This window comes from Crotalus tigris, unplaced genomic scaffold (genome assembly GCF_016545835.1).
Source record: "Crotalus tigris isolate CLP2741 ecotype Arizona unplaced genomic scaffold, ASM1654583v1 scf7180000017753.6788120, whole genome shotgun sequence".
NCBI lineage: Eukaryota > Metazoa > Chordata > Lepidosauria > Squamata > Viperidae > Crotalus > Crotalus tigris.
Window position 1 is genome coordinate 3,068,540 of NW_024096615.1, and position 27,729 is coordinate 3,096,268.

At 38.7% G+C, this 27,729-nt stretch overlaps 1 protein-coding gene across 6 annotated transcripts in view; it reads right to left on the bottom strand.

Moving 5' to 3' along the window:
- Window positions 1-27,729, bottom strand: part of PRICKLE1 (prickle planar cell polarity protein 1) — a 317,824-nt gene that overhangs the window by 29,208 nt on the left and 260,887 nt on the right. For 2 of the 6 annotated variants that reach the window (XM_039340689.1, XM_039340691.1), the window contains exons 2-8: window positions 17,746-17,931; window positions 16,436-16,549; window positions 14,452-14,589; window positions 13,696-13,899; window positions 9,593-9,779; window positions 7,843-8,697; window positions 174-2,209 (exon numbers count right to left, since the gene is read on the bottom strand). In XM_039340689.1, the coding sequence (XP_039196623.1) occupies window positions 1,389-2,209; window positions 7,843-8,697; window positions 9,593-9,779; window positions 13,696-13,899; window positions 14,452-14,589; window positions 16,436-16,549; window positions 17,746-17,865 (2,439 nt within the window). In that variant the 5' untranslated portion in view covers window positions 17,866-17,931 and the 3' untranslated portion in view covers window positions 174-1,388. Of the gene's footprint in view, window positions 1-173; window positions 2,210-7,842; window positions 8,698-9,592; window positions 9,780-11,409; window positions 11,534-13,695; window positions 14,410-14,451; window positions 14,590-16,435; window positions 16,550-17,745; window positions 17,932-19,671; window positions 20,108-27,729 lie in introns of those variants that run through there. The other 4 variants (XM_039340690.1, XM_039340694.1, XM_039340692.1 and 1 more) reach the window with 4 other exon arrangements.

The window sequence follows — 27,729 nt, forward strand, 5'->3', positions numbered from 1 at the left end:
AGGAAAAGTTTAATCCACTTGCACTGTTTTATGTTTATATGTTTGATGACAGCCTTATGTTTATAAATGACAGTTTTTCTGCTAAGTACCTGCATGTCATAAGCATTTGAATTAAAATTACCATATTGAAATCAAATCTGATGTTTTTAAATTTTTATTTGGTGTGCGTTGGAAGAGGGGTAGTCTTATACGGTGAGTATAGCCCAAACTCTATATTTTAACTGGAAAAGTTGGGGGTCGTCTTATACGCCCAGTCGTCTTATACGCTGGAAAATACAGTACATTAATTGCACTGTTAAGTTATGAATAGAGGAAACTGTAAAATACTACATAATAAATCTCTGATAACTCTTAATTGCTGCTCGTATTACATTTGAAACTTGAAATACTGTTCCAAATATATGGGAGTCTCACATATTTTCATAAATTTTAATTTAAGCAAATTCAGTGACATCTTATTTTGAAAACAGGGATTATTAGCTCACATCACATTAGTTTTTACAAGCTGTAGATTATAAGCAAAATTTGCCTGAGATTCACTCCCATGAAGATATAAAAGAATGGTCAATTTAATAAGAAGGAGTTTAATGTCTGGCACAGAACCAGGTAATTATTGCTTGGCATCAAAATGGTTGGTTTACATTAAACATACATATAGGGAAAACAAACTGCAAAAATCAAATTATTTGCACATAACATTAAGTGAGCAATCATTACTGTCAATGGTCATATTTCCTCAGAGGGTAATCTCTCTGAAGCTTCATGCCATGAATAGGACCACCATTTTTCTTTTTTTTCTTTTTGAAAAGACAAATTAGATTGGATAGCTTGTTTTTGCCAGAAGCTTGAATTGTTCCTTTGGAAAATGTATTCCTTTTATAAAATATTGCATTTCTCCCTTCAAAACAGAAACTTTTGAAATTAGGCCAGGATTTATCTAAAATATTAATTCTTCATACTGTTCATCTCTATGTGAAAAGCTACCCAGTTTCCATCATCCCTACTGATCATGTTAACAGAGGTGATGAGAACAAAAATCCCATAAAATCCAAAGTACAGACTCATCTCTGATTTAGTATTATGACCATAAACAAGGAAGACTGTATCCTGAGCCTGGCATTCATATACTCTTTTCATATAATCAGAGGGAAAATTTCTAATGTTTATTTTCCTAAATCTCAAGTTGTATGCAAACCAGAATAGTTCTAAAGAAGGTAATCAGTGTCAAAGGTTTATTTTTTTATTTTTTGATGTAGTGTCTTAAACTGCTTTCAAGCCTTGATGAAGAACATGGACAAAATTTATCCATGTTACAGGTTTTGCTGACATTATTTAGTTATACAAGATTTGAAACACAGTGTAGACACGAAGTTTATAGGCAGTACATTTTAGGAAATTATACAGTTTTTGCCTTTGTGCGCTTTCCTTTTTTTAGATGTTATTTGTCTAAGTTGGGTAGTGGGAAGTTCAGCACTTGGACTAGAAACAAAATCTGCATAGCAGGGATATCTCACAGATCTTGGCTGTGGAATGGGTTGTCCTAAAAAATATCCTTCCTCTTCAGAATCTGAAGATGATGAAGATGAACACCAAGAATCTTCGTCCTCACCCAAAAATTCAAAAAAACGATCTCTTGGTTTCCCCATTGCATAATCAGGCGCAAGATGATTATATTGGCCGAAAAAAGTTGGGGTATATGCCCAAACTGCCTGAGGATTTTTATTCTGAATAAATGCATTATAATCCTGAGGGGAATAAAAATTAAGCCTTTGTTTTGGAAAAGGTTTTCTTTCTGAAACCAGATGAAGTGTATTGTCAGATCGAGACTTTCTGTTCCTTTGATGTTTCTTTCCATGGTCTTCAAACTGATAAACATGTCTGCAAGTCTTTTCACTCATAGGAGATTGGTGAATATCAAGATTGTGATAGTTTCCATTATCAATGACATCTGAAAATTTTACTTGCTGAGGTCTAATCTGCGATTTGGATCTTCTTAGTACTGGCACCTGCATTGATTTTTCTTCTAGCAGTGTTTCAGCCTGACATAATTCAGAACTTATACTTCTCAAAGACTCAATACTTCTATGAAGCATTGATGAATTCAGAGTTCCCATGTTGCTCATTTTCTCACAATCCTCTGCCTCTAGCTCCTGATAGGTTTCAAATGAGTACAGAGAAGGTCTTGGTTTGATTTCATTAATTGAAACATCTAAGAATTAAAAGAAAAAAGTAATTTTAGTTGAAAAAATTATCCAATTAAATTCTAAAAATGTAATTTAAGTTTATTAAAAAGCCACATTTGGATTTTGAATGTGGAATGTGTGAATTACTTATCTATTCAAATTTTCCTTCATCAAACAGTGCAAGGAGAACAAGACAACAGTATAATGTATCAGATTTCTGAATTATTTCAGTGATAACTAACTTGGTGATATCACATCTTTTTTACATCGTGGTGACCAAAACTGGATGCAGTATTCCAAGTAAGGCCACACTTGGAATACTACATCCAGTTTTGGTCACCATGATATAAAAAAGATATTGAGACTCTAGAAAGAGTACAGAGAAGAGCAACAAAGATGATTAGGGGACTGGAGGCTAAAGCATATAAGGAAAGGCTGCTGGAATTGGGTATGTCTAGTTTAATGAAGAGAAGGACGAGGGGGGACATGATAGCAGTATTCCAATATTTCAGGGGCTGCCACAAAGAAGAGGGAGTCAAGCTATTTTCCAAGATGCCTGAAGGCAGGACAAGAAGCAACGGATGGAAACTAATCGAGGAGAGAAGCAACCTAGAACTAAAGAGAAGCTTCCTGACAGAACAGTTAACCAGTGGAACAACCTGCCTCCAGAAGTGGTGAATGCTCCAACACTGGAGGTTTTTAAGAAGAGACTGGACAGCCATTTGTCTGAAATGGTATAGGATTTCCTGCCTGAGCAGGGGGTTGGACTAGATAATCTCCAAGGTCTCTTCCAACTTTTTTATTATTATTACCGATCATCGCACAGTCAGCCAGATGTTCAGACTGGATTTGGCATTTTGTCTACCTATCGAGTCCTTACCCAGGACCTGGGATAGGCAGATGTGGATGTTTGATGGTATTACAGATATCGTCGCAGGATGGAAGCAGTTCCTAATAAGGCCGCCTTTTGCAATTGACTAATAGCGAATTTGTCAATGCCAATGGTGTTCAAGTGGTGCTCCAGTTGTTTTGGGATTGCACCCAAGGAGCCTATGACTATTGGTACTACCCTTGCTTGCTTTTGCCACAGTCTTTCTATTTCTATTTGTAGGTCTTTGTATTTTGTTATCTTCTCCAGTTCTTTCTCTTCTATTCTGCTATCTCCAGGCACTGCCACGTCCACTATCCAGACTTTTTTGTCTTTCTTATCGACAATTGTTAAGTCTGGGGTGTTATGTTGCAGGTGCTTGTCTGTTTGAATTCTGAAGTCCCAGAGCAGTTTAATTTTATCATTTTCTATGACTTTCTCTATTTTATGATCCCACCAGTTTTTGCTTACAGGCAAATGATATTTTTTGCAGATCTTCCAATGCACCATTGTTGCTACTTTGTCATGCCGCTGCTTGTAATCAGTTTGTGCAATCTTCTTGCAACAGCTTACCAAGTGGTCCACTGTTTCTTCAGCTTCTTTGCATAGGCGGCACTTACTGTCTGTTGCTGTCTTCTCAATTTTGACTTTGTATGCATTTGTCCTTAAGGCTTGGTCTTGTGCAGCCAGAATTAGTCCCTCGGTCTCTTTCTTCAATTTTCCTGCTCTTAGCCATTGCCAGGTTTTATTATTATCTGCTTTCCCAGCTATTTTTTTATGTATTGGCCATGTAGTGCTTTGTCTTCCCATGCCTCTATTCTGTTCTTCATTTGGTCTTTCTTGTAGGCCAGTTTGGTCTCTCCAGTAGTTAGTAAGCCTTCCTGATATACTAATTTCAGTGCATCTTCATCATTGTTCTTCAGATATTCTTCCAAAGCCATTTTTTCTTCTTCAACCATCTGATGTACTTGTAGCATTCCACGCCCACCTATTTGCCTTGGTAGATAAAGTCTATCAATGTCACTGCGTGGATGAAGGGCATGATTCATTGTCATTATTTTTCTGGTCTGCCTATCCATTGCTTTTAGTTCTGCTTGAGTCCAGTCCACTATTCCAGCTGTGTACCTAATGACTGGGATTGCCCAGGTGTTGATTGCCTTTATGGTATTTCCTCCATTGAGTTTGGATTTTAAGATCTTCTTCACTCTCTTGATGTATTCACCTCTAATCTTTTTCTTGACTTCAGTGTGCTTGATGTTGTCAGCTTGAAGGATACCCAAGTATTTGTAGTACTCTTCCTCATCCAGACTCTTAATGTTATTTTCGTGGGGCATCTTGATTCCTTCAGTTTTCATTATTTTTCCTTGTTTGATAGTAAGTGTGGCACATTTGTCCAAGCCAAACTCCATTACAATATCTTGGCTATATATACGGACAGTGTTGAGCAGCGATTCTATTTCAGATGATGTTTTTCCATACAGCTTCAGATCATCCATATAAAGGAGGTGGGATAGTCTGGCAGATGTTTTTGATGTTTGATAGCCATGTCCTGAGTTATTCAGTATTGTTGACAGAGGAAACAGTGCAATAACAAATAGTAATGGTGATAATGAATCTCCTTGAAATATTCCTCTCTTGATATTAACCTCTCCCAGCCTCTCACCATTGATCTGCAACTGTGTCTTCCATTGTGCCATCGATCTTTGCACAAATTTTCTGATGTTTCTACTGACTCCTGTTATTTCTAGGCACTTTATTATCCAATCATGTGGCAGAGAGTCAAATGCCTTTTTGTAGTCAATCCATGCCACATTCAGGTTGGTCTTCCTTCTCTTGCAGTTTTCCAAGATCATTTTGTCTATTAGGAGTTGATCTTTTGTTCCTCTGCTATTGGGGCGGTTTCCTTTCTGCTCAGGTGGAAAGAGATTGTTTTCAACTAGATGCTGTTGTACTGCATCAGCTACCACACCAGTTAGTAATTTGAAAGTTGTTGGTAAGCAGGTAATTGGCCTGTAGTTACCTGGTGTTGCCCCTTTTGCTGGATTTTTCATTATTAGGTAGGTTTTCCCAGTTGTTAGCCACTTTTCAATTTCTCCTCCTTGTAGTATATTGTTGAACTGTTTGGCAATGAGTGGGTGTATAACAGTTAGATGTTTCAACCAAAACCCATGCAGTTCATCTTCACCTGGTGCTGACCAATTTTTGATTTTCTTGCTCTTTTTTCTACCATTTTTGTTGTTATTACTAGTTCTTTCATTTCAACTTCTGTTTTATTTGCATCCACCTCTTTTAACCAAGCCGCATCCTTGTTGTATTTCTTTGGGTTATCCCATATCTGCTTCCAGAACTGCACTGTTTCTTCCTTGTCAGGTACTGACTGATTCCTTGCAGTTTCTCCATTGATGGATTGGTAGAAACGTTTCTGATTGGATTGAAATTGGAGGTTCTGCCTATAGTTTGCAATTCGAGCTTCATATCTACTGATTTTCCTGGCTATAGCTGTTATTTGTTGCTTTATTATTTCCAGTGCTTCCTTGATCTTCCTTGTTTCTAAGTGGTATTTCTTGATTAGGTATTCTTTGGTCTTCTTGTTCTTCAGCTTCTTTTCTTTCATCTGTTCTAGCTTGCTTGCATGTGATCTTAACTTGCTGATCTTATTTTCTAGTCTAACCTTCCATTTTTCTGGTGCACTGTTTGTTTGTTTTTCTTCTTTGTTGATTTTGCATCCCAGGTATTCTGTTATAACTGCAGCTGTGCTGTACATTAGTTGGTTTGTTTCTTGCAATGAATTGGTGCTTATACTTGATATTGCAATATTTGCATCTTTTAATGCTTGTGCTAGCTGTTTCTTTGGAACAAGCTTCAATGCAGGTAGCCTTATTCTATTGTTTTTGTGCTGTTCTAGATGCTCAGTTATTCTTTGTTTCAATTCTTTTATTTCTTTAGTTAGAGGGTTTTGTTCTTCCTGAGGTAGAGGTGCCTGGTTTCCAAATGAGAACAGTTGTATATCTCTGCTAGATTCCTTCACTGCCAACTCCCCCTGGTTTGCCTCTACATTCTGAATTACTTCTGGTAAGGCTTTGATTTCTTTGCCCTGGGTAAACCTTTGCAGTTCGTCCAATTCTGTTTCTGTGAATATTTTATTTCGTGTTATAAATCGGCGTTGATCTGCTAGTCTCTGTTCTGTTATTTCTGATTCTGGATGTTGTTCTTTCCAGAACTGGTGCATTCGTTTTAGATATCCTCTTCTTGTTGGACTTGATCTGTAGTAACAGATCATTATTTCTTTGTTTTCCATCACTGTGTATCTGCGACGGGTAAACACCTTTTCTTCCAGTAGTTCTGCAGCTGCTGGCCCTGGTTGCTCAGCCAACAGTCCTGAGTCCTGTAACCCATTTTTCACCAGATATCCAGGAACTCCAATATCTAGCGCGGACCTTGTTAACCCGGGCGACGTCCGAGCCGGTATGGCATTCTGAAATTTACGTCTCACCATATTTTTTATGGGAGAGACACTCTTTGTCTGACTCCTCTGATGAGACCTGTCCAGTATGGTTGAACCTCTGGCATAGCTCTCATCTTCCTCAGAGTACACAAGCCCCACAACCACGTCAAGGTAGTGCCTCACTGGGGGTTATTATTACTATTATTATTATTATTATTATTATTATTATTACATGCATATTTCAGAATAAAATGAATTGCCTTTCCCAATAGCTATAGATGTTAAACAAAATTGACAATAAAATTTTGAAATAACTTTTGATTATTAGTGATAACTGAAATTACTGGTTTCAAAGCAAGTTTCTTAGGGAAACCACCTCTTTCAACATAAGCATGATTTTCCTTCCACAATCAGGTGTTGACTATCACTAGGATTCAGTTGCTTATTCCCCTCCCTGACAGCCTGAACCAACAATGAAGAGCAAAATCCTCCAAGTAACAGAACTGATATAACAAAGGACGTTGCCCACTTTCTTAACAGTATAGGCTAAAAAATTATTCCAAGTAACCACAAGGTGTTACTCTTGGATTCTGACAATCTGACTTCCAATTTAAAGCAATTATATCCATAAAGTATCCAGCTCATTAGTCAAATGTTTACTGATATAATCATAAGAGGTTCAAGAGGGAAGCTTCTACTCTATTGCCGTCTTAGCTCTGACGCCTGTTGGAGAACATGGTTTTGTTAATTTATGTAATTATTTATTAAATTTCTATACTGCCCATCTCAGTTAAGTGACTCTTTCATAGGTAGTCCTTGATTTACAACCATAATTGGGACAACCACATTGTTAAGTGATGCAAATAATTTGGCTTCCCCCATTGATGTCATAAACCCCTGAGAAGGTCACAAATGATCACATGACCCCAGGATGCTGCAACCATAGTAAATATATGCTGATTGTGAAGTGCTCAAATTTTAATTACATGAATGCCAGCACATTGCAATGGTTGTAAATGCAGGGATTTGATGTAAGTCACTTTTTTTTACTGCTATTGTAATTTTGAAGGTCACCAATGATCTTAAGAATTTGTACAAGGAGATAAATAAACAAAAGATAAATTCATAAGCACTTAAATTCCATTATAAAATACTTGCAGCCCTGTGCCATTGAGTCATTGAACAGGCTTTCTTTGCAAAAGGAGCATGCATAAAAACAGAAAACTTAATCTGTAAACCTTTGTATACACTGGTAAGAATCAAGCTTTATGGTATGAAAATTGATTGTATATATATCACAAATGCTTAGTGAATGAATCATAAATCCTAGTTTTTAGCTGCTTTACCTGTGATGTTAGAAAAAACAAGGGAATCCATTGAGTCTCGAACACACTGCTCTTGTTTTAAGTTTGACAAACATTCCAGTGAATCATTATACCATTGTTTTTGGTCATGTTTGTATCTTGTGTCATGTTCGATGTCTAATTCTTGGATTTTCCTGCTACTAGCAGGTCCTGGGTGGCTACCATAGGCAGAATCACCCAGGCCATCTTGGCATTGTGCCCAATACATATTTGCCTGGAATTTCTTACTTGCTAAGCTTTGATTATTTTTCTTCAATTCTAATCTTCCTTTAGCCACATTTTCACAAATCCACTGATCATTTGATCTAACATTGGCTTCCGCTGGCTGCTGAAATAGATTTTTATCACCAAATTTGAGAAGCAGTTGAGTCATATAATCTTCATGCTCAGCCCATTCTTCTGGATCATCAGGCATTTTATCTTCCCTCACTTTCTGGAGTTCTTTGTCAACAAAGTTTATTTCTTGCCTAGAAAGACTTAAGTTATCCAGTTTCCATGAAAGTGTATTATCTGCTGTGCTTGAAAGACCAGGGAATTTGTAATTCATTGCTGGAGACAACAGGAGAGATTGCCTGCACTGATCTGCTGTTTGACTGCTTTTTCCCATACAAACGCTCCTTCTGGAGTCTCTTGAGCGAGCAGACTGGAAAGCAGAATCAGAAGAATCTGAAGCATGAACATCTTCTCCTAGACTGCATGATTTAGAACAAAAAATCTGTCCTTGCTTGGGAAGAAAAGGGCAACCAAGTAGTGAAACTTTGCAATGAGCACAAGAAAAGCAAGTTTCTGTAGCATGCCAGTGTTGTCCATCATAAGTCATTTGAGCGTGATCAAGCCCTGTTAAGACAAGATTTGTGTTTAAATTTGTTTGCTAAGATTCTTGTGACTTTTCTTTCTCATTAGATAAAATACTTTAATAATAACACACATTAATATGTTATTTACTCAGACTTGAGATTGAGTCTATTTACATTACACTGGGAAAAAAAATTATAAACTAAACTATATGTTATGGCATAAAGTTTTATTTTCATTTTGAATAAGTAAAGCAGTCTACAGATAGTCATCTATCATTTTATTTTTAAAATACAGTAAAATAAAGGATTAATTTTTAGCCCTAGGTAATATCCAGAGAGAACTAAGTAAAAGACAATCTAATAAATAGTTCTGAGCATAGGCATGAATCAGAATAGTAGTCACAAACTAGTCTGGCAGTAATATTAATTAAATTACATTAACATACCATGGCTAAAAAAAAGACTGTCCAATTAGAGTGGAATTAATTTTTATTTATTCATTCAATTTGTATAGTTAACCATCTATCGTGACTCTGGGCTACCCACAACAATTAAAAACAACAGCAAGAATAATTTAAAAATATGAAAAACTATATCACCATACTAAAATTTCTATTAAAACAATTTGCTGATAGCTTGCATTTACAGAATTAATCTTATTTTCCTTGATTTTTTGTTAAAGCATCAACAGCCAACATTGATGCTGTTAGCCTGAAATGTGGGCCTATAATGTTCTTCTCGTCAGGATAGTAATTTTAAAATAATAGACATAATTCTAGGGATCTCAGATTCTACAAATAAGCTAAAAGTCAATTATCAATTGAATCATGACAGCCATTCAAAAGGAGATTTAACTTGTTTCTCAGGTTAAAAACATGATTTTGTAATTAAATAGCTTCAACAAATATTTTTTGCCAGTCAAGATGCAAGCTTACCTATATGTTCCCCACAAGTCTCACAATATTCTGCATAAAGAGATTCAAAGCAGCCACAGCACAATGGGTGTCCATCCTTCATAATATATCTCTGTCCTCCAAGAATGGTTTCACACTCAAGGCAACAGAAGTGTTTCATGTGCCAGTGACGACCTTCTGCTTCTGTACATTCATCAGCAAAAATGATCTATAGTAAGTGGGGAGGAAATAGTTTAGTTTTTAGGAGTTTCTCTTATTTCTCACTCTTTTGGGGGGGGGATAATGATTTATCCTTAAAACAGTGGAGATAAAACATTTTAATGGTAGTCTTCGACTTATGACCAGTTTCTTAGTGACCGTTCAAAGTTACAACCTATCTGAAAAGGGGGACTTACAACGTAGTTCCAAAGTTCCGACAGTCAGAGTTCCCCCACGGTCACATTACTGCACTTCAGGCACTCACAATATGGCTGCATTTACAGCTGTATGCAACATCTTATGGTCATGTGAGTGTATTTTACAATGGTTTTGCCAAAAATGGCAATTCTGACTTCTGCGTATAATGTGCTATAATGAATAATTGGTTTGCTTAATGAACACAGCATTTGCTTAATGACCATGGCATTTGTTTTATGACCACTGTCTTCACCTAACCACTTCACACAAATTGCAAAACCAGGTTGGTCATATGACAACCCATTTTACAACGGTTTTGACTTACAACAGGCTCTATTACAGTCATAATTCAAGGATTATCTGTATAAATAAGGTATTCAGTTCAGAGATTCTAAAGGATCTTTAAAACCATTCCCCTTGTTGAAAGTAACTTAATGAAAATTAATAGAAACAGAATATATTAATAATATATTTGATCACTAGTGTACCACTTCTATAACTTCTTTGTCTACTTACTGATATGCTATCATTTTTAACTCTTTCCTCTTTTTTCTTTTTCTTTTAATTTAAAATAACAAAAAGGGGAAGGGGCAAAACTCACACATAAGACTATCTGTCACATACAATCCAACAGTATTCTTGCAAGTTACATTTCTTCAATTTAATTACTACTTTTACTAGAAGCAGTGTATAACAATGTATGTGAAATTTAGTGATGTGGGGAATCATTTTTGTCCCAAAGGGTATGTGTGGTGATATCAGATGATAAGTCATAATCAAATGCACTCACAGAAGACTCTGTTCCTTCCAAGATACTTAGCAATTGATACTTAGTATTGGGTACCTGTGGACAAGACTTCTCTCTTTTAGCAGCAGCAATTTTTAGTACAGGTAGCAATTAGGAAATAAATGCTGGCAAGGTATGTTAAAAGAGAGAAATAATTATGTCACATTACTTCAACAGTATAAATGGTTTTCCACCCATTATTAGTAATGGCCAATGAATGAATATCAAGAACTATGGTCAATTTAAAAAAAACCTCTCCCTTTTTACAACTCTAGTCCCTATTCGGGATGTAGGTGACTGAATGGAGCTGAGCGTTTGGGTGGCTGGAGCTGAGCGTTTACTGGCTGGATGCCCTTTCTGCCACACATGTGGAGTTCGCAGCAGATACTTTTTCTTTGTGCTCTAAGGGAGAAACATCTGTCGCTACCTAGGATTGAATTCTCAACCTTCCGAGTGGGAGGTGAGAGTCTTCACCACTAGGCCTTCATGCCGGTCATAGTCAATATGATATAAATTATACGATATATTAAGTTCAGCGCATATTGCTAAGAATTATTATTTATGATAATTTATAATGTATAAGAGAAGAATTAGAAAGCCAGTTTGGTCTAGTGATTAAGGCACAGAGCTAGAAAGCAGGAAATTCAAGTCTTGCCTTGGCCATAAAAGCCAGCTGGATAACCTTGAGCCTGTCATTCTCTCTCAGCCAAAGTGCTGCAATAGGAGGAGGATGTGTTGGATGTGTTCTCCACCTTGAGTTATTTGTAAAGATAATAAAGCTGGGATATAAAATGTAAAAATAAATTATTCTGTTTAAGTATCTTGAAGCATAACTTCTATGCAGAGATAAGCCCTAATATTGGATATGCCCCCAATCCATGTATTAAATACTTGAAAAACAGTTTCCAGTTTGAGCTAAAATTTATGTTTGATTTACTTTTAAGGTGCAAACTTATTTTAATATCAAAGTATACTCCCACAACTTGGTTAGCCATTTTTCCATTGAAGGGTTCAGACATTTCCAATAAGAAACACATAATATCCTTGCAGCAATTATCATAAAAATCTACATATACAGTATTTTGAGGGGATATATAGTTTGACAGTTTAATAAGAATAGTTTAAGCTCAAATGAATCTTGAGCGTTTGAGAATGGTTTCATTCTGAATCATTTTACAGAATTGTTGAGTTGTACAGCATTACATCTTAATGCCAAATATGAGAAACAAAGAATGTTCAAACTATTGCACCATTGCACTCATTTCACACGCTAGTAAAGTTATGCTTAAAATCCTACAAGCTAGACTCCAGCAGTATGTGGATCGAGAATTACCAGAAGTACAGGCAGGATTTCGAAGCGGCAGAGGAACTAGAGATCAAATTGCCAACTTACGCTGGATCATGGAGAAAGCTAGGGAGTTCCAGAAAAAAATCTACTTCTGCTTCATTGATTATGCTAAAGCCTTTGATTATGTGGATCACAACAAATTGTGGCAAGTTCTTAAAGAGATGGGAGTACCAGACCATCTTATTTGTCTCTTGAGAAACTATATGCGGGTCAAGAAGCAACAGTGAGAACTGGACACGGAACCACTGATTGGTTCAAAATTGAGAAAGGAGTCTGGCAAGGCTGTATACTGTCTCCCTGCCAATTTAACTTATATACAGAGCACATCATGAGAAAGGCAGGGCTAGATGAATCAAACGTTGGAATTAAGATTGCCGGGAGAAATATCAACAACCTAAGATATGCAGATGATACCACTCTAATGGCAGAAAGTGAAGAGGGAGTAAAGAGCCTCTTGATGCGGGTGAAGAAGGAGAGTGCAAAAGTTGGCTTGAAACTCAGCATTAAGAAAACCAAGATCATGACATCTGGCCCTCTCAATTCCTGGCAAATTGATGGGGCAGAAATGGAGGTAGTGACAGATTTTATCTTCCTGCACTCCAAGATCACTTCAGATGGGGACTGCAGCCAAGAAATTAAAAGACGCTTGCTCCTGGGAAGGAAAGCTATGGCAAATCTAGACAGCATACTAAAAAGCAGAGACATCACCCTGCCAACAAATGTGCATATAGTCAAGGCCATGGTTTTCTCAGTTGCAATGTATGGATGTGAAAGTTGGACCATAAGAAAGGCTGAGCGCAAAAGAATTGAGGCCTTTGAACTATGGTGCTGGAGAAGACTCCTGCGAGTCCCTTGGACTGCAAGGCGTACAAACCGGTCAGTCCTAGAAGAGATCAACCCCAACTGCTCTTTAGAAGGCCAGATCCTGAAGTTGAAACTCAAATACTTTGGCCACCTAATGAGAAGGAAGGACTCATTGGAGAAGGGCCTAATGCTGGGAAAGATTGAGGGCAATAGAAGAAGGGGACGACAGAGAATGAGGTGGCTGGATGGAGTCACTGAAGCAGTAGGCATGAACTTAAATGGACTCCAGAAGATGGTAGAGGACAGGAAGACCTGGAGGAAAGTTGTCCATGGGGTCGCGATGGGTCGGACACGACTTCACAATTAACAACAACAATTTTTTGAAGATAAACTATCCTGTTTAGCAATCAAAACTGAAATAAATGATAAAATATTTTTCTCTGAGTATAATGTTCTGAGTAAATTTAATTATCTTTTTCTATTACAATTCTCATTGCATCTCTATTGTATATTCTAATTCTGCATCCATTTCATCATATAATCTTTGACTTGTTAAGGGCTGGAGTCTTCATGAACAGTCTATAAATAAGACCCAACAATGGTTCCAAGTATTATAAAATTTACAAATTCAGTCAAATCTCCCACTAGTCCCACATTTCTGCAATTAGATTCCAATATTTCTGAGGGCTATAGAAGAAAAATTTGCAGATCACACTTGGAAGTGTCTGTGTAATAAATGCTATGTTCATTTCAATTCCATCTTAAGTTTCATGAGAATGTGAGATTTACCTCATCACATGCTGAACAACGTGGCTTGAGCAGTTCAGCATGGTGTCTACCACAATGAATGTTTCCAACTTGGAAGAAATAGATTAGATCAACAAGAAGTTGATTGCATGTATAACATACAAAACAGGATGGGTGCCAGAGCGCTGCAGGCCCAGCTCTTGAAGCAAATACTGCAATTTCACCTCCATTTATTTTTGTACCACACTAGAAACAAAAACAGGGATTTAAGTAATTTTTTCCATATATCCATCTAGATAAACCTACACACATGCATTTTAATTTTTATACATATACAACTTATCAGAACAATGGGACCACCTCACATCTGAGAGGAAAGGACAGATCAGGACACTAAAAGAGCATATGCTGTTATTGTTATACGATCTTTCTTGATACAAGATTACTGACTCATATTAACTGTCAGTAAAATAACTTCTTAGACACTTCCTTTGAGCATTCCATTACATTAAGCATGCATGCACACTCATACTGATTCATCAACATCTTCTAATCAAATTTTTATTATCCCCTTGATTTACCTTGCTATTTATCAGATTTTTCTTGATCAATATTTTAAGCATATTGTAATACCGGAAAGTACAGAAATAAGTTTTATAAGCCAACAAATGCTGTTCAATCAGTTTTCAACCTAAAAGGTTTGAACCCATGTTTTATTTAAATGTACTTTATTCCATGTTCAGCAGTACCTGAATTTCACAGAATTACAGAATTTTATTTTAACAATAGCAATGTTACCTGTTCACAAAGTGCATGCATTATTGCTCTAGGGAGTAATTTGACTGAGCCTCGCCCTAGTGCTTCTTTTTTACGTTGTGCACTAAATAGTTGAAGTTCTTTCTTCTCTTCTTCGTTTAAATACTGGCAGTATCGCACCTTCATCAAAAGAAGCCAATAACATGTTTAGAATCTACACAAGTTCTATTTGAAATTAACATGCATGAATAGGTGTACATACACATTTTTGGAAACTGAAAGATTTGTATCAGATTTACAAATAAAAGAGAATTGCATACAAAGCTAATTTACTTCTTATGCTTTCACCACAATGTAATGATCTGTCTCAACAATTGGAGCTGCTACAATGACACAAAGTGTCATTGTCTATGTATTTTCACCCTTGATACTGACATATTTTGAAGATTGAAGTTTTTCTGCATTTGGTTTTACTAATTTATGGATATAAGATAAATTTCTATAGCATACAAGTATAGAGTGAAGAAGCAGATTATTCCTTCATGCTTTATGAGAAAGAAAGGAGAAGTGGCACCATAGGATTTTGGTGCTATTTCCATCCACAGTAGGCATGAGAGCACTGATGGTTTTAATTACAAAATCATTTTCTAAAGTTGGCCTGTCCAAATTAACCTTTGCTGTTTGAATCTATTAATTGTATTAATGAATTAGGTACATTTTTTTCAAATAGTTTTCAAAAATTGAGCTATATGGTAAATATCCGCCTACATCTTACATTTCAGAATATATAATGATAAAAACTATGCCTTTGATTTTCTAAGACCATCTCACTGATGTATCTCTTATTAGATACTTTTATTTTGTCTAGGAGGGATCATTCAGGTACTCATGATGATGTAAAATTATCCATCCAATGATAGGAAAAAATAAAAATATTGATAGAAAATAGTTTTGGGGAGAAAGCTAACCAGGGTTATTATTACTTAAAAAAAACCCCACTAAATTACACCAGAAGTGGTGCCTGACACAAGAGTGAATAGTCATTATTCCATAGAACAGATGCTACTGTAGGAATGCACAGTAGCTCTAATGTTGCAAAATGGAAAGCAAAGCATAAAAATAAGGCACAAGGGGATGAGTTTGATGTAAACTGAAATGTTATTTAAGAGTTTTAGGATGCTAAATATAGATGCAAATAGCATATATTATTCTATATGCTGGCAAGTATATCTTTCCCCACACCCCTCCTATTCTCTATTTTTTATTTTTATTATTTATTAATAAGGGGCTACAGTATTTATAAACATTTAAAAACACTAAAATAATACAATAAGCCACATTGCTTGTAGCAAGTTTTTTTTAAAAAAACCCTAAGCATTAACTGCTGATACTGATGGCCAAAGGCTTATCTAGAAAAAAAAAATTTCATCTTTGGCCTTTAAGACAACAAAAGTCTTTGGCGGGATGAAGTGGAGGAACAAACCTTTGCATTTGTGTTCTAGTACTCTAAATTGGACTCAGAAACACATCAGAAGTGGAGCTCCTGTAAGGCAGAAGCCCTCCGTTCAAAAGACTTCACTCCTAGTTACCAGATGGATGTGTATTTTATTAACAGTATAGAAATAGTGTATCTTCGTGATCATACACAATTTTTTCAACTTCCTAATCTAACTTAAAATCCTGGAATTTCCTGGTGGTTTTCATCCAAAAACTAATTAGATATGATACTGCTTAACTTTTTGAGATCAGTCAAGATCATCTGCATGAAGCAAAATGCAAATTAAATCAGAGGAGCAGTCAGAATTACTGAACTGTATTACTTACCAATTGGAGACTTTCAAAGTCCATCATGTTTCAGTATTTAATCTGGAATTATTATGGCATGATTTCACTGTAATTAGTTACATCTTGTCACATAGTTTTAGGAATCAGATTGTATTTTGAGAAACCATAGATTTATTGCCCAGAAAGGGAATATGTCCCTCTGTCTCATCCCAGCAGAGCAAACATGATTATCTATACCTACCTCATTGTCATGGGGTGGTAGCTGATAGAAAAGCTGCTTAATTCGATATTTTTCTCCAGGACTGTTAACATATGGGACCTTCTCTTCTGACAGGTAAGCAAAGTAAAGCTGAACCTGAATTAGAAGCCAGACACATATCTGATTCATGCACTTCCTTGTAAGAAATCTTCATCTGCTATCTTATATATTTTATTTATAGGTTATGCTAAGTCTATTTTACTTTTTAGATTTTTTTTGCATCTTTAGCAGAATTTGCATTCCTTTTTTTTAGAAAGAAGAACTAAGCTAACTAAGCAGAACTACATTACCTAAGATTATTAGCACCCAGCTGTTGAATTGCTTCCCTGGAATGCAATTTTCAGTGGCAATTACAGCTGCCATTATGCACATCTCACTTCCATCTTCTTCAGGATAGTTAGCAGGTTGGTTAAAATTCCACATACTCTCTCTGCATTTTATTACACAACAGTGTAAAGCTACCCAGACAAGTGTAGGGTTTGCTCCCTGTTTATATACAATAACTTGCCCTGCCAGTTTTGGTAGAAGTGTGGTTTTCTCCTTGATAAGGATATTGTTTTCTGTTTGATTGATTGCCTGTTATTAATCCTTACTTATTTGGGTATTCGCTGCTGGAAAGGATGTGTTCTGATCTTTTTCTTTCCTTCTTACTTTATTGTCTCTTGAATGGTATGTAAATACGGTTTGTTTCTATATGTCTACTGATGGCTTATTTGTCTGAATGCCAAGTTTCCAGGAATTCCTTGGATTCAGCTTGGTTTAGGATGCTCATAGCTTCTCAACTGATATGAAGAGAATATCTGTAGCTTAGGGTTGAAAGGTTGAGTTCTTGGTGCTGAGCTTGGTTGTTTGCTTGCAGGCTTCCTTCACTCAACCAGGAAACATTATCAGTGTGAGTGAATGTGTGATTTATTCCCTATTTACAATTCAGTACAATAGTTTGCCCAGCCACTTTTAATGGTGTGGTTTCTCCAAGATAGTTCCTTCATTAGGGTATTGTTTTCTGCTTTATTGTTTGCATGGTGTTAATCCCTCCTTATCTGGTTATTGGCTGTTGAGGAAGATGTGTTATGGTCTTTTTGTTTCCTTCTTAGCTTACTTCAAAGTTTACTTATCTTTTTTAATCATGAAAATGCTACCATATAAAACCTAAATAATAAAAATAGATTTTAAGGGTATCACTTTTTTTGTCCATTATTTATATGAAAAAAATGAAGATCAAGGTAACCTAAGTACAAAATTACTTTCTGAATATACAATTGAAACATAAGCAAGTTAATATTTGCCCTTACCTGTTCTGGTCTAAGACCTGGAGGAACCCAGACATATTCTTCTAAGGCACATCCAGAATCATCATCTGATGTTGAACTTCGTTGAAAGCCAGATGTACAATTGCCAACTTTTGACTCCATTTCCTCTTTACGCAGGTCAATGGAACAGTATCAAGATGTTCAGTTGTAGATCATCAATTAAGAGCTCTAGAAAAACACATATAAAAGTTAAATATTGCAATAAAAAGCATACTGTAGCTATTACTTCAAAACACACAGATTTCATACTATCATTGGTCCTATACTTGTACTTTATTTTAGGTTATTTTTTCAAAGTGGTAGAATGCTTTTCTAATCTTGTGGAGTGTTTTAGTTCTGAAACAGAAGAAAACAGAAGTGAGGTTCTACATGCTAATCATGCTCTAATGGGCAAAGAAAAAATAAAAATATTTTTGAGATTAAGTGACTTTATATGCAGATTAAGCTTTAATATGTTATAGTATAATTTAGGAAAAATGCTTTTTAATTAATCATGTGAAAATATGAACTGGAATTGCAGGCTTCCCATTTCATTTTTCCCCCTTCACTCTCACATGTTGATTAAAATTTTAATTTAAACCATAGTTTAAGATCCTGGATATCCACTACAGAAACATTTTTTTCATACAACAGCAATAATGGGAATAAATTATAGATTAAATTGATTATATTGAACACTGAGCATTGAAAACAGAGATTAGAAGAGTGAACAGGAATGGCAAGTTTAGGCATCAACCCTTGGCCCCCAGCCACCCACCTCAGCCAATTTACAGTCAGCTTTCCTCCTCCACTGGCCCTCCACTGGCCATTTTCCACAGTCCATGAGCCCCTGGCCCTCTGCCCCTGGCCCTTCATTATTGCCCTTTTGCCCAGACAACATTTGACTCAGGCCTTTGGCTGCACGGGACAAATAGCACAAATCGGGTGGCAGGCAGAAGCAATGGTGCTGTTGGGGCAGCATGCGATTGGCAATGGGCAGGGCAATCACAGAAGCTGGGGAGTGGGCAGTATACAATGCAAAATTTAAAAAAAACTGCGGCTGCTCAGCAAGTTTTTTTTAAAGGGGCTGTGCTTTTAGATCAATTGGGTGGCTCTAGAGTATGGTTCTGACAGGTTGTGCAGATGGGGACAGGGCTCAAGTTATAAAAGATATCAGAAACAGCAAAACTGCAGTGCGAAAGCATTCCACTGCTGGGGACCAATGGATCTGTCACCAGAACTGGAGGGGAGGGGGAGTGGCAGCAGGAGTAGCAGCTGCTGGGGCCACTGGAGGGGCAGACAGATGAGAGTGGATTGGGGTACCAGGAAGGGAGGCAGGGGCAGCTCTAGAGGGTTTTGCAGAGACAGCTTGGCTCACAACTCTGCCAGCTCTAACAAGGCAGGAAATGAAAGAGGGGAGGAAGAACCAGCCTGGCACAGTTGATGGCATTGCGGGGGGGGGCACGGTGGTGGTATGTGGGGGGGGGGAGCTGAACTGCCCATTAGGCATCAGGCCAGAGTCCAGGTACAGAGGCAGTGGGGGGGTATCAAAATGGGAAGTTGCCGCTCCATAGGTTTTTTTTTTTTAAAAAAAACTGGCACCAAGTGCCTGGCACTCCATAGTCCAATTAAGCAGCTGGCTGTGCTTGGGTTTTCCTTCTGCTTTCATTTTCAGTAAATTGGGTAGGGCGATTCATGCAAAAAAAAGAGACAAATTGCCGGTAAAAGTTAGGGAACCCTAGGAAGCTTTGGAGTTGCTTTCTCCAGCAAGGAGGGGCCCACTCTAGTACTGCTTTAACCTTTTCTAGGTCCATCTCCACCTCTTCATTTGAGATCCAGTACCCTAGGTATTCAATTTTGTTTTTGTGGAACTAGCACTTTGAGAGCTTAGCATACTCAGTTGCCTGCAGTTTATTTAATACTGCTCACATGAGTTTGACATGTTCATGCTTTGTCTCGGGATAAATCAGAATGTCGTATTCAGGATGGGCCATCCATGGGTGTTGCAGCTGTAGGGCCTGGCCAGGTCGATTTCCACTTCTTCAGCTAGCATGCACCACTGGTGGAGAGTGCAGGAGGCTCCCCTGGAGATGCAGGTGTTGTACACATCGTCATTGAGCCTTTCTTGGAAGCATTCTTTTTATACATATAAATATTTTATTAATTTTCTATTTTTACAATCAAATGTCTAATAGACAACATGATGACTGAGTCCATTAGTGATTCCATGGTACATGTAAGCTTCTTCAAACTAAATCCAATATTACATCCTCCAATACATCCTCTCTTCTTCTGGTAACAGACTTTTTTCCACACTAAGTAAATACAATTCTTATTGTTGTAAATATACAATCGCCTATCAACATTTGTTACATTTTTCTAATAGTAATATCAGTTTAAAATATCTTTTCTAACAAAAGCATATTTTAATTGCATTTGCACTCAATATCCATTTATTCAGTCCATATCCTATTTTTGTTTTTTTCAATTTTAATTTCCCATCCATGTTCAAAATATCCCAATCATTTATAATTTCAGAACAAGTTATATTTGGGAAACCAAAAGTTTCCCTTATTCAAAGTTCTTAGCATATTCTTATTTCCCTTTTCACACCAAGATATGATATTCTGATTACAAATCCTATCTATCTAGTTATAATAATACTTCTATTTCTAGCAATCTATTCTTAACCACATTCAAACAACTGATTAGTAATATAACATCCCCTCTAATAGGTCAAAGCTTCTGTTTCCTTCAGTCTTACTTTAGCTTTCTTCCTTTTTCAACTAACTTTCCAAGTCAATGCATTTGGATCATCAAATAATTTTTCCTCTATTTTTATGTATATTATTTGAAACAAGAGAAACAATTTAGTTAAAGTATTTTTGGAAGAACTAGTGTGTTGATATTCATTAAATAGCCTCCCTCCTTCTTCAGTTCCCCATAGTTTTGTTAACAACTTGATCTTCCATTCCATCAGCTCTCCTTCCTTATCCTCCAGTCTGTTCTGAAACCTTGATTTGTAAAATGTCTTTTCCATTTCCAATATTATCGTTGTGTCTTCTAAGTCTTCATTTATCTGAGTCTGGTCATTAGTTTCTTCCTTTAGATCCTATGTTTGTGTCAGCATTCTCTAGTTTTCCTTCTATTTTCTGGGTTGCTGGTTCCTTCTCTGTAGTTATTTTCAGAGTTTGTAGATTTAAATTAGAAAATTGTTCTTTTATCTCCTTTGTGTTACTTTTAATCTCATCACAAGCTAAAGCAATTGTTTCTTGTATTAATTTCAACATGGAGAGAATTTCTTTCTGTGGCTCATCAGTATTTTCTTGGTGATATGGCAAACTAGGCTTCTGGAGACAGGTGTTAAAGATGGTTTTTTACTATTTAAAGCTAAGTATGGAACATCTATTTTATTTTTGTAAGTAGCCTTTATAATTTTTTCCAACCAACTAGCCATTCTTAAACCTCCCCTAAGCAGATATAAGTAAAATTCAATTTTTTTCTGTCCAATGAGAAATATATCCTTTCTTTGCAGGGAGAAAAAAGAACCATTAAAGGTTGCTTAACAATCAAGATTTATAATCCAAAGTATTCCATCATATCAGTGTATGTTTCTTCTACAGGAAAATAGTTCCACAGTACAGTTCAGTATTTGTGTTCATAGTTCAAACAAGCCAATTTTAGAGTAATATTATTGCCTCTGCCACACAGATAAGCAGTCTCCAAGTCTGTTCTTTTTTTCTCAGCTGCAATTCTCAAAAGTAAAAGCTTCCAAGGCCAGCCAAAGTCTTATCTAACTCTGGGCTTCAAGCCAGGTTACTTTTAGGCATAAATAAGTTGTAGTGCCGTAATTTACCACTAGATGTCATCAACACCGTTTTTCAGTTTTTAAATCCAAAATTTATATTGTAAACTTTTCAAGTTTTTCTTTTAAAAAAAGGTTTTAAAACACTTTTAGTCCCCAAATTTCCAAGTCATATATGACTGGCTACGCGAATGTAGCCAGTCTTTCCCCTGCCGGTTTGGAGGGCTTCCTTGGATCAAATGGGGGGCATCAGGGTCCCCTCCTTGCTTGCTGCCTCTCTGGGATGACTTTCAACCCTTTCCAGGGTCCCCCGGCAGGGTGAAATCAAATGCGAAAGACGGAGCCCTTTCTGTCTTTCTGCGTCTGCATCACTACAACATCAAAACCAGAAGCCTAACTTGGAAGCATTCTATTAGGATGTCTTCTGGCCAATTGGCAAGTTGACAGGCCTGTTTGCAGAACTCCTGGTTGTAGGCAGCTACCCCTCTGCTGCCTTGATTAATAGTCTTGATGCAAGTTCACACTTTGCGTTAGGTGAGTGGATCCTTGAATCATTTGCACAGGACCATTGTGAATTGGTCAAAGCTCTGGAGTTCTGGCACATTGTCATTTTGGAGAGAGACCATCTACTTCACTATGGGCCTTCCAGGGCCATGGTCACGCATCTGACCCCAGCTGCTTCAGTAGCAAGGCATGCTCCATATTCCTACATGTAGTTCCACACCTGGGTGAGGAATATGGTCTCCACCATATTTCAAACCCAGGGCAGAGAGTCTTGGCATCCCCTGCCTTAGGAGGATGGGGCCCCTGGTGGGACAGGCAGCTGGCTTGCACTGCTGGTGGCAGAGCAGCCTGGGCCAGTGTGAGTCCAAGTGGGATTGCTGTCCCTCCAGTTGTAGCCGCTTGCACTGTGGCTCCATCTCCCGCTGGCCCTCCAGAGGTCAAGGCTCGGCCAGTTGGGTGAGGAGTTCCTTGGTTTGCCAGGTTTCAAAGGCGTCCCTCAGCACCTTTCAGACTTGTTCCACTAGGTTTTCCTGCTCATCTAACCCCTCCTGAAGCTCTTCTTTACCCTGGCCCCCATGCCACTCTTGTCTCCTGGTGTCTTGGCCCCCTCAGAGGCCAGAGAAGGAGGAGAAAGAGTTGGAGCTGGTCGTCCAGCAGGGAAGGCACACCAGAGGCTGAGGATGATGCTGTCCTGGGCCCCTCAGCCATTGGGGAAAGTAGTTGACCAGACAGAGAGCTGCCTGCCTGCACAGACACAGGGGAGGATTGGCTGACTATTCCACTTGTCTGATGAGGAGCAGCTGCCTACTCCACTCAATCCAAGGGCAAGGAGAATGGAGCATAGGCAAGCCCAGAGAAGGATTGCAAGGCTACTCAGGAGATCACCCCACCCCTCCTCACAAGGATCATCTGGAGGGGAGTAACTTAAGAAGAAGCTGTGGGAAGTCAGTCTTGGTCAGGAACAATTGTTTGCTTTGGCTTACACTCCCCCGACTTTTACTCATGCCTGTTGTCTTTTGCCTTGCCTCACTTGGGAGATTGCTGTTCACATTTTCTTTTGGACCTTGCTCTTCTCTTATGGCCTATGTATGGCCTTTACTTCACTGGGGCTTTGAAACTGCTTCTTTTCTGGGAACTGTTTCTTGTTCCAAGGACTGTCTTTGTAGACTCTGCCTGGTGGATTGGACTTGGAGTTTGCCCTGTGTGTGTGCTCCTACTCTGTGGGCTTTCTTTGTATGATAGGAGCTGTTGCTTAGGGGACTGAGGGTGGCTGCCTTTAGGGTAGTATGAGGGTGGAGCTTTACCAGTTGTTGGAGGGCCATTGGCTGGAATATTTGTTAAGAGAAATAAAGAACTCTCTAGAGGCCTGACTTGCCTTGACCACCTGGTTCATATCACCTGGCTCCACGGCTTCCTCGAGTGTAGGTCATGCTGAGGGCTTTCTCCTCCATCTCCTCATCCTTCATTCCAAGGGTGAGCAACCACTGGGGTTTTGGGGCCTCCTGTAAGGATCTGCCTCAACTAGATTTCCCAAGAAAACAGAACTCTTGAAACAGGCATTGTTTCAAAAGGAACTTTTATTGAGAATTAGTGATAGCAGTAGAGCAAAGCAAGGTCTGAAGAATTTGTGCATGAAAAGTAACATCATAATGCCCCCCAGTGTCCAATAGTTCAGTTAAAATCCACCCAATCCACAGGTGCTATGTTGTTTTGGGAACCTGGTGGTTTAGTGCCCATCTCAAGATCTCTCTTGATTTCATTTCCCAACAGTCCCAGGCTCTGCTGTCTGGAGATAAGGCAGATGTCTTTCATTCCTTTCTCATGGAGGGAGGCACTTTCACAAGGACAGAGCAGAACAAGGCAGAGCAAGACATTCCCCAGACCCCTCCTACCAGAATGGCAGACCCCGAAAAGAGTTTATCATAATAAATAGCATGCAAGCAAATTAGAGGGGTCTGACATACACCCCTCCCAATAGAACAACAAATCTACCTGTAAAACAAAATAGGAAAGTGAAAGAGAGGGAAATAACCACATCAATCAGGTTTATTTGGATAACATGCATGAAACCGCTTGAGCAACCTGGGGGTTCTAACGTGTTTTTTTATAAACCCACTCGTTTTGCGAAGCAGGAAGATCTTTCCTGGCAACCAAATACTGAGTAGAACCGTGATGCTTGTGAGAGTCTAAAATGTCCTTGATCTCAAAATGCTGCTCACCCTCTGCCATAATGGGTGGTGGAGGAAGAGTGGTAGCAGGCCTTAATGCAGATATAATTTTGGGTTTCAGCAAACTACAGTGGAAAACTGGATGGATTTGTCGCAAACTCTTAGGGAGTTCTAATTCCACTGTAACTGGATTTATTATGCGCTTAGTGGGAAAAGGATCGATGTATTTCGGCCCTAGCTTTTTAGAGGTTTGCAATGATTGTAAAAATCTGGTGGAAAGGTAAAATCTATTCCCCGCATGGAAAGGTTTTGGTTCCATTCTTTTTTTATCTGCCTGAGCCTTATATGCAGCTCTAGCTTCATCTAGAGCTTTCCTGACCACAGGCCAAATGTTCTGTAACTGATGTATCCAGTCCTAAGAGAGAGAATGGCAGGTTTGTTAGCAGGCAATTCAGGCATAGGGGTGAAAGTCTGTGTAAGGACCCACCTTAGCTAATCACCTAAGAAAGCAGAACTCTTGAAACATGCATTGTCTCAAAAGGAAACTTTTATTAGGGGTTAGTGACAGTAGGGAAGTCAAGGTGAGATCTGGGAAAAATCCCCCTTGAAGGGTATAATTAAACCAGCAATATTTCTCCTCCCACCAAAGTCATAATGTCCATTTGAAATCCAGCCAATCCACTGGTGGCACAATGAGTGGATAACTGGTACAGTTGACGAGCATCTCAAGATCTTCTCCAGCTTTCTTTCTCAAGTGAATAGAGATGGAAGAAAGCAGAAAGCCAGTTATCCCATGTGAAAGAAAATATCCCCCTCCCCCCCAGCTAAATGGCAGTCCCCAAAGCAAAGAAAAAGAATATATATATGGAAGACAGACAATAAGGATTTAGGGACCTGACAGTCTGCCCATTAGCTACTTGAAAGGGAGTGAACTGCTGGAGGGCACTGCATCGTTATAGGCCTCTTCAGCAAACGGCAGCAGATCAGTCCAATTATTCTGTTGATAATTAATAAAACAGTGAAGGTACTGTTCAAGAACAGAGTTCATTCATTCTGTCCCCCCCACTCGTTTGAGGATGATGACTAAATGACAGTCCTCGATCAGAATCTAAATGATCCAAAAAGGCTCTCCAGAATTTAGAAGTAAATTGGACACCCCTATCTGATATAATATGCTGTGGGGCTCCATGCAGCCGATAAATATGTTGCACAAATAATTTGGCCAAAGTTTTTTCAGTCAGAATCTTCTGACATGGGATGAAAGGGGCCTATTTTGAGAACAAATCAGTAACAACCCAAATGACAGTGTTTCCCACACTTTCAGGTAACTCCTGAAAATAAAATCCATAGAGATCTCTCTCCAGGGTGCTGAAGGGTTTGCTACTGGCTGCAAGAGCCCAGGTGTTTTTCCTTGCTTAGCTGCTCCACACATAGGGCAGCTGGCAACAACTTTCAATGTTCTTTAGAAAGGACCACCAGAATTGTCTTTTAAGCAGGTGAAGGGTTTTTACAAATCCAAAATGTCCTGCTAACTTTGAGTCATGACAGGACTGCATAACTTTCAGCCTCTGGGCTGCAGGAACATATAACTTTCCCCCAACCAGGCCAGCCCATCCTTCATGGAATAGAGGTTTCTATGGCTCCAAAACCACTCATCCTTCTTCAGGGCTCTTTTGAATTCCACTACCACTGTGTCGTCCAATGGCAGGGTGCCTTTCATCTACACCCTGGTAATGACCGGGGCTGCTAATTGTTGTGTGGAAAATAAAGGCTTAACCACCCCTGACTTTACACTGTTATATTGCAGCATTCGTGACAAAGCATATGCCAGGAAAATTTTTTCCCCTGGCAAATGGATATAGAAGTTAAACCAGTGGAAATGCTGGGCCAATTGCACTTGTTTCGGAGACAGCTTTCTGGGGCTTTTAATGCCTCCAGATTCTTATGGTCAGTCCAAACCTGGAAGGGGATTTTACTCCTTTCCAAAAAGTGTCTCCAAGTAAGGAGACACCACACTGCATAAGCTTCCTTTTCCCAAGCAGCCCATCACTGTTTGGTTTCAGTCAATTTCTTGGATGTGTAAGCACAGGGTTGCAGTTGACCTCTTGATTCTTTTGAAGCAGTATTGCACCTACTGCTATATCACCGGCATCAGCCTGAATTACAGAGGGTTTTCCTGGGTCTGGATGCTTCAGCACCGGCTCTGCAGAAAAAAAGTCTCTTTAGGTTTTTTGAATGTGGCTTGGCATTCCACAGTCCATTTTAATGGCTGGCTTGGTTTTGGCTTTTTTTCTCCCTTCGTTTTCAACAGATTTGTAATGGGGAGTGCAGTTTGTGCAAATGAGGGGATAAACTACTTATAGAAATTGGCAAACCCCAGAAAGTTTTGTAGCTGCTTTCTAGTGTGGGGAGGTGCCCACTCCAGGACAGCCCGCACCTTTTCTGGATCCAGCTCCACCCCCTCATGTGAAATGCAATAGCCCAAATAATTTTATCTTGGTGGAATTCACACTTTGAGCATTTAGCATATAATTTGGCAGAGCAGACTACCCTAACCAGTTTCACATGCTCTGCTTTGGTCTCAGTATAGATTAGGATATTGCCCAAATACACCAAAAATGCCTTTATATAGGTTCTCATGGAGGACTTTGTTGATCAGCTGCATGAACACCACTAGGGCCCCCTGTAATCGGAAAGGGAGCATCCTGAATTAGAAACACCCCAGGGGGCAGTTGAAAGCTGTTTTCCATTCGTTTCCCTCCTTGATCCTGATACAATAGTACACCTCCCACAGGTCTAGCTTTGAAAAAAATTTCCCCTTCAACAAATGAGCTAGCATGTCCTTCATCAGGGACAGGGGGTACACATTCTCCATGGACACTATGTTCAAGGACCTATAATCCACACAGAGTCAAAGAGACCCATCCTTTTTCTCTTTGAAAAGAACAGGGGCTGCCATCCAGGGCCTGGCTGGTTGAATGAACCCTTGGGCTAAATTTTTATCGATGAACTTTTGTAATCCATCTAACTCACTGGGGATCATAGAGTATAGCTTTGGCTTTGGTAGCTTAGCTCCCAGAATGATCTCAATTGCACACTCCATAGGTTAGTGAGGGGGGAGCTCATCTGACCTCTTCTCACCAAAAATCTCGACCAGATCACGATATTTTCTTGGGATGCTTTGCAGCTCTTGGTCACTCAGCCAGAAGCCATTTCCCACTTTGAGCTCTTTACTTTACAATCACGCACACCCTGGGAAAGGGTTCTCTTCTTTGGAAACTTTAATCGCCCCTATCTCCATCAATTAGGGATTCTGCTTTTTTAGCCATGTCAGCCCCAGAACAAGAGGCCACTCCATACTGGGAGCCACAATGAAAGCTAAAGTCTCTGAGTGGCTTCCCATGATTAGTCCCAGGGGCTCGGTGACAAGTTTGCTGGGATGCCCCTTGCCACAGACCTATCGAGCTGATAAAAAGCTTAAAGTCTATTTAAGGGAACCCCCAGTTTTCC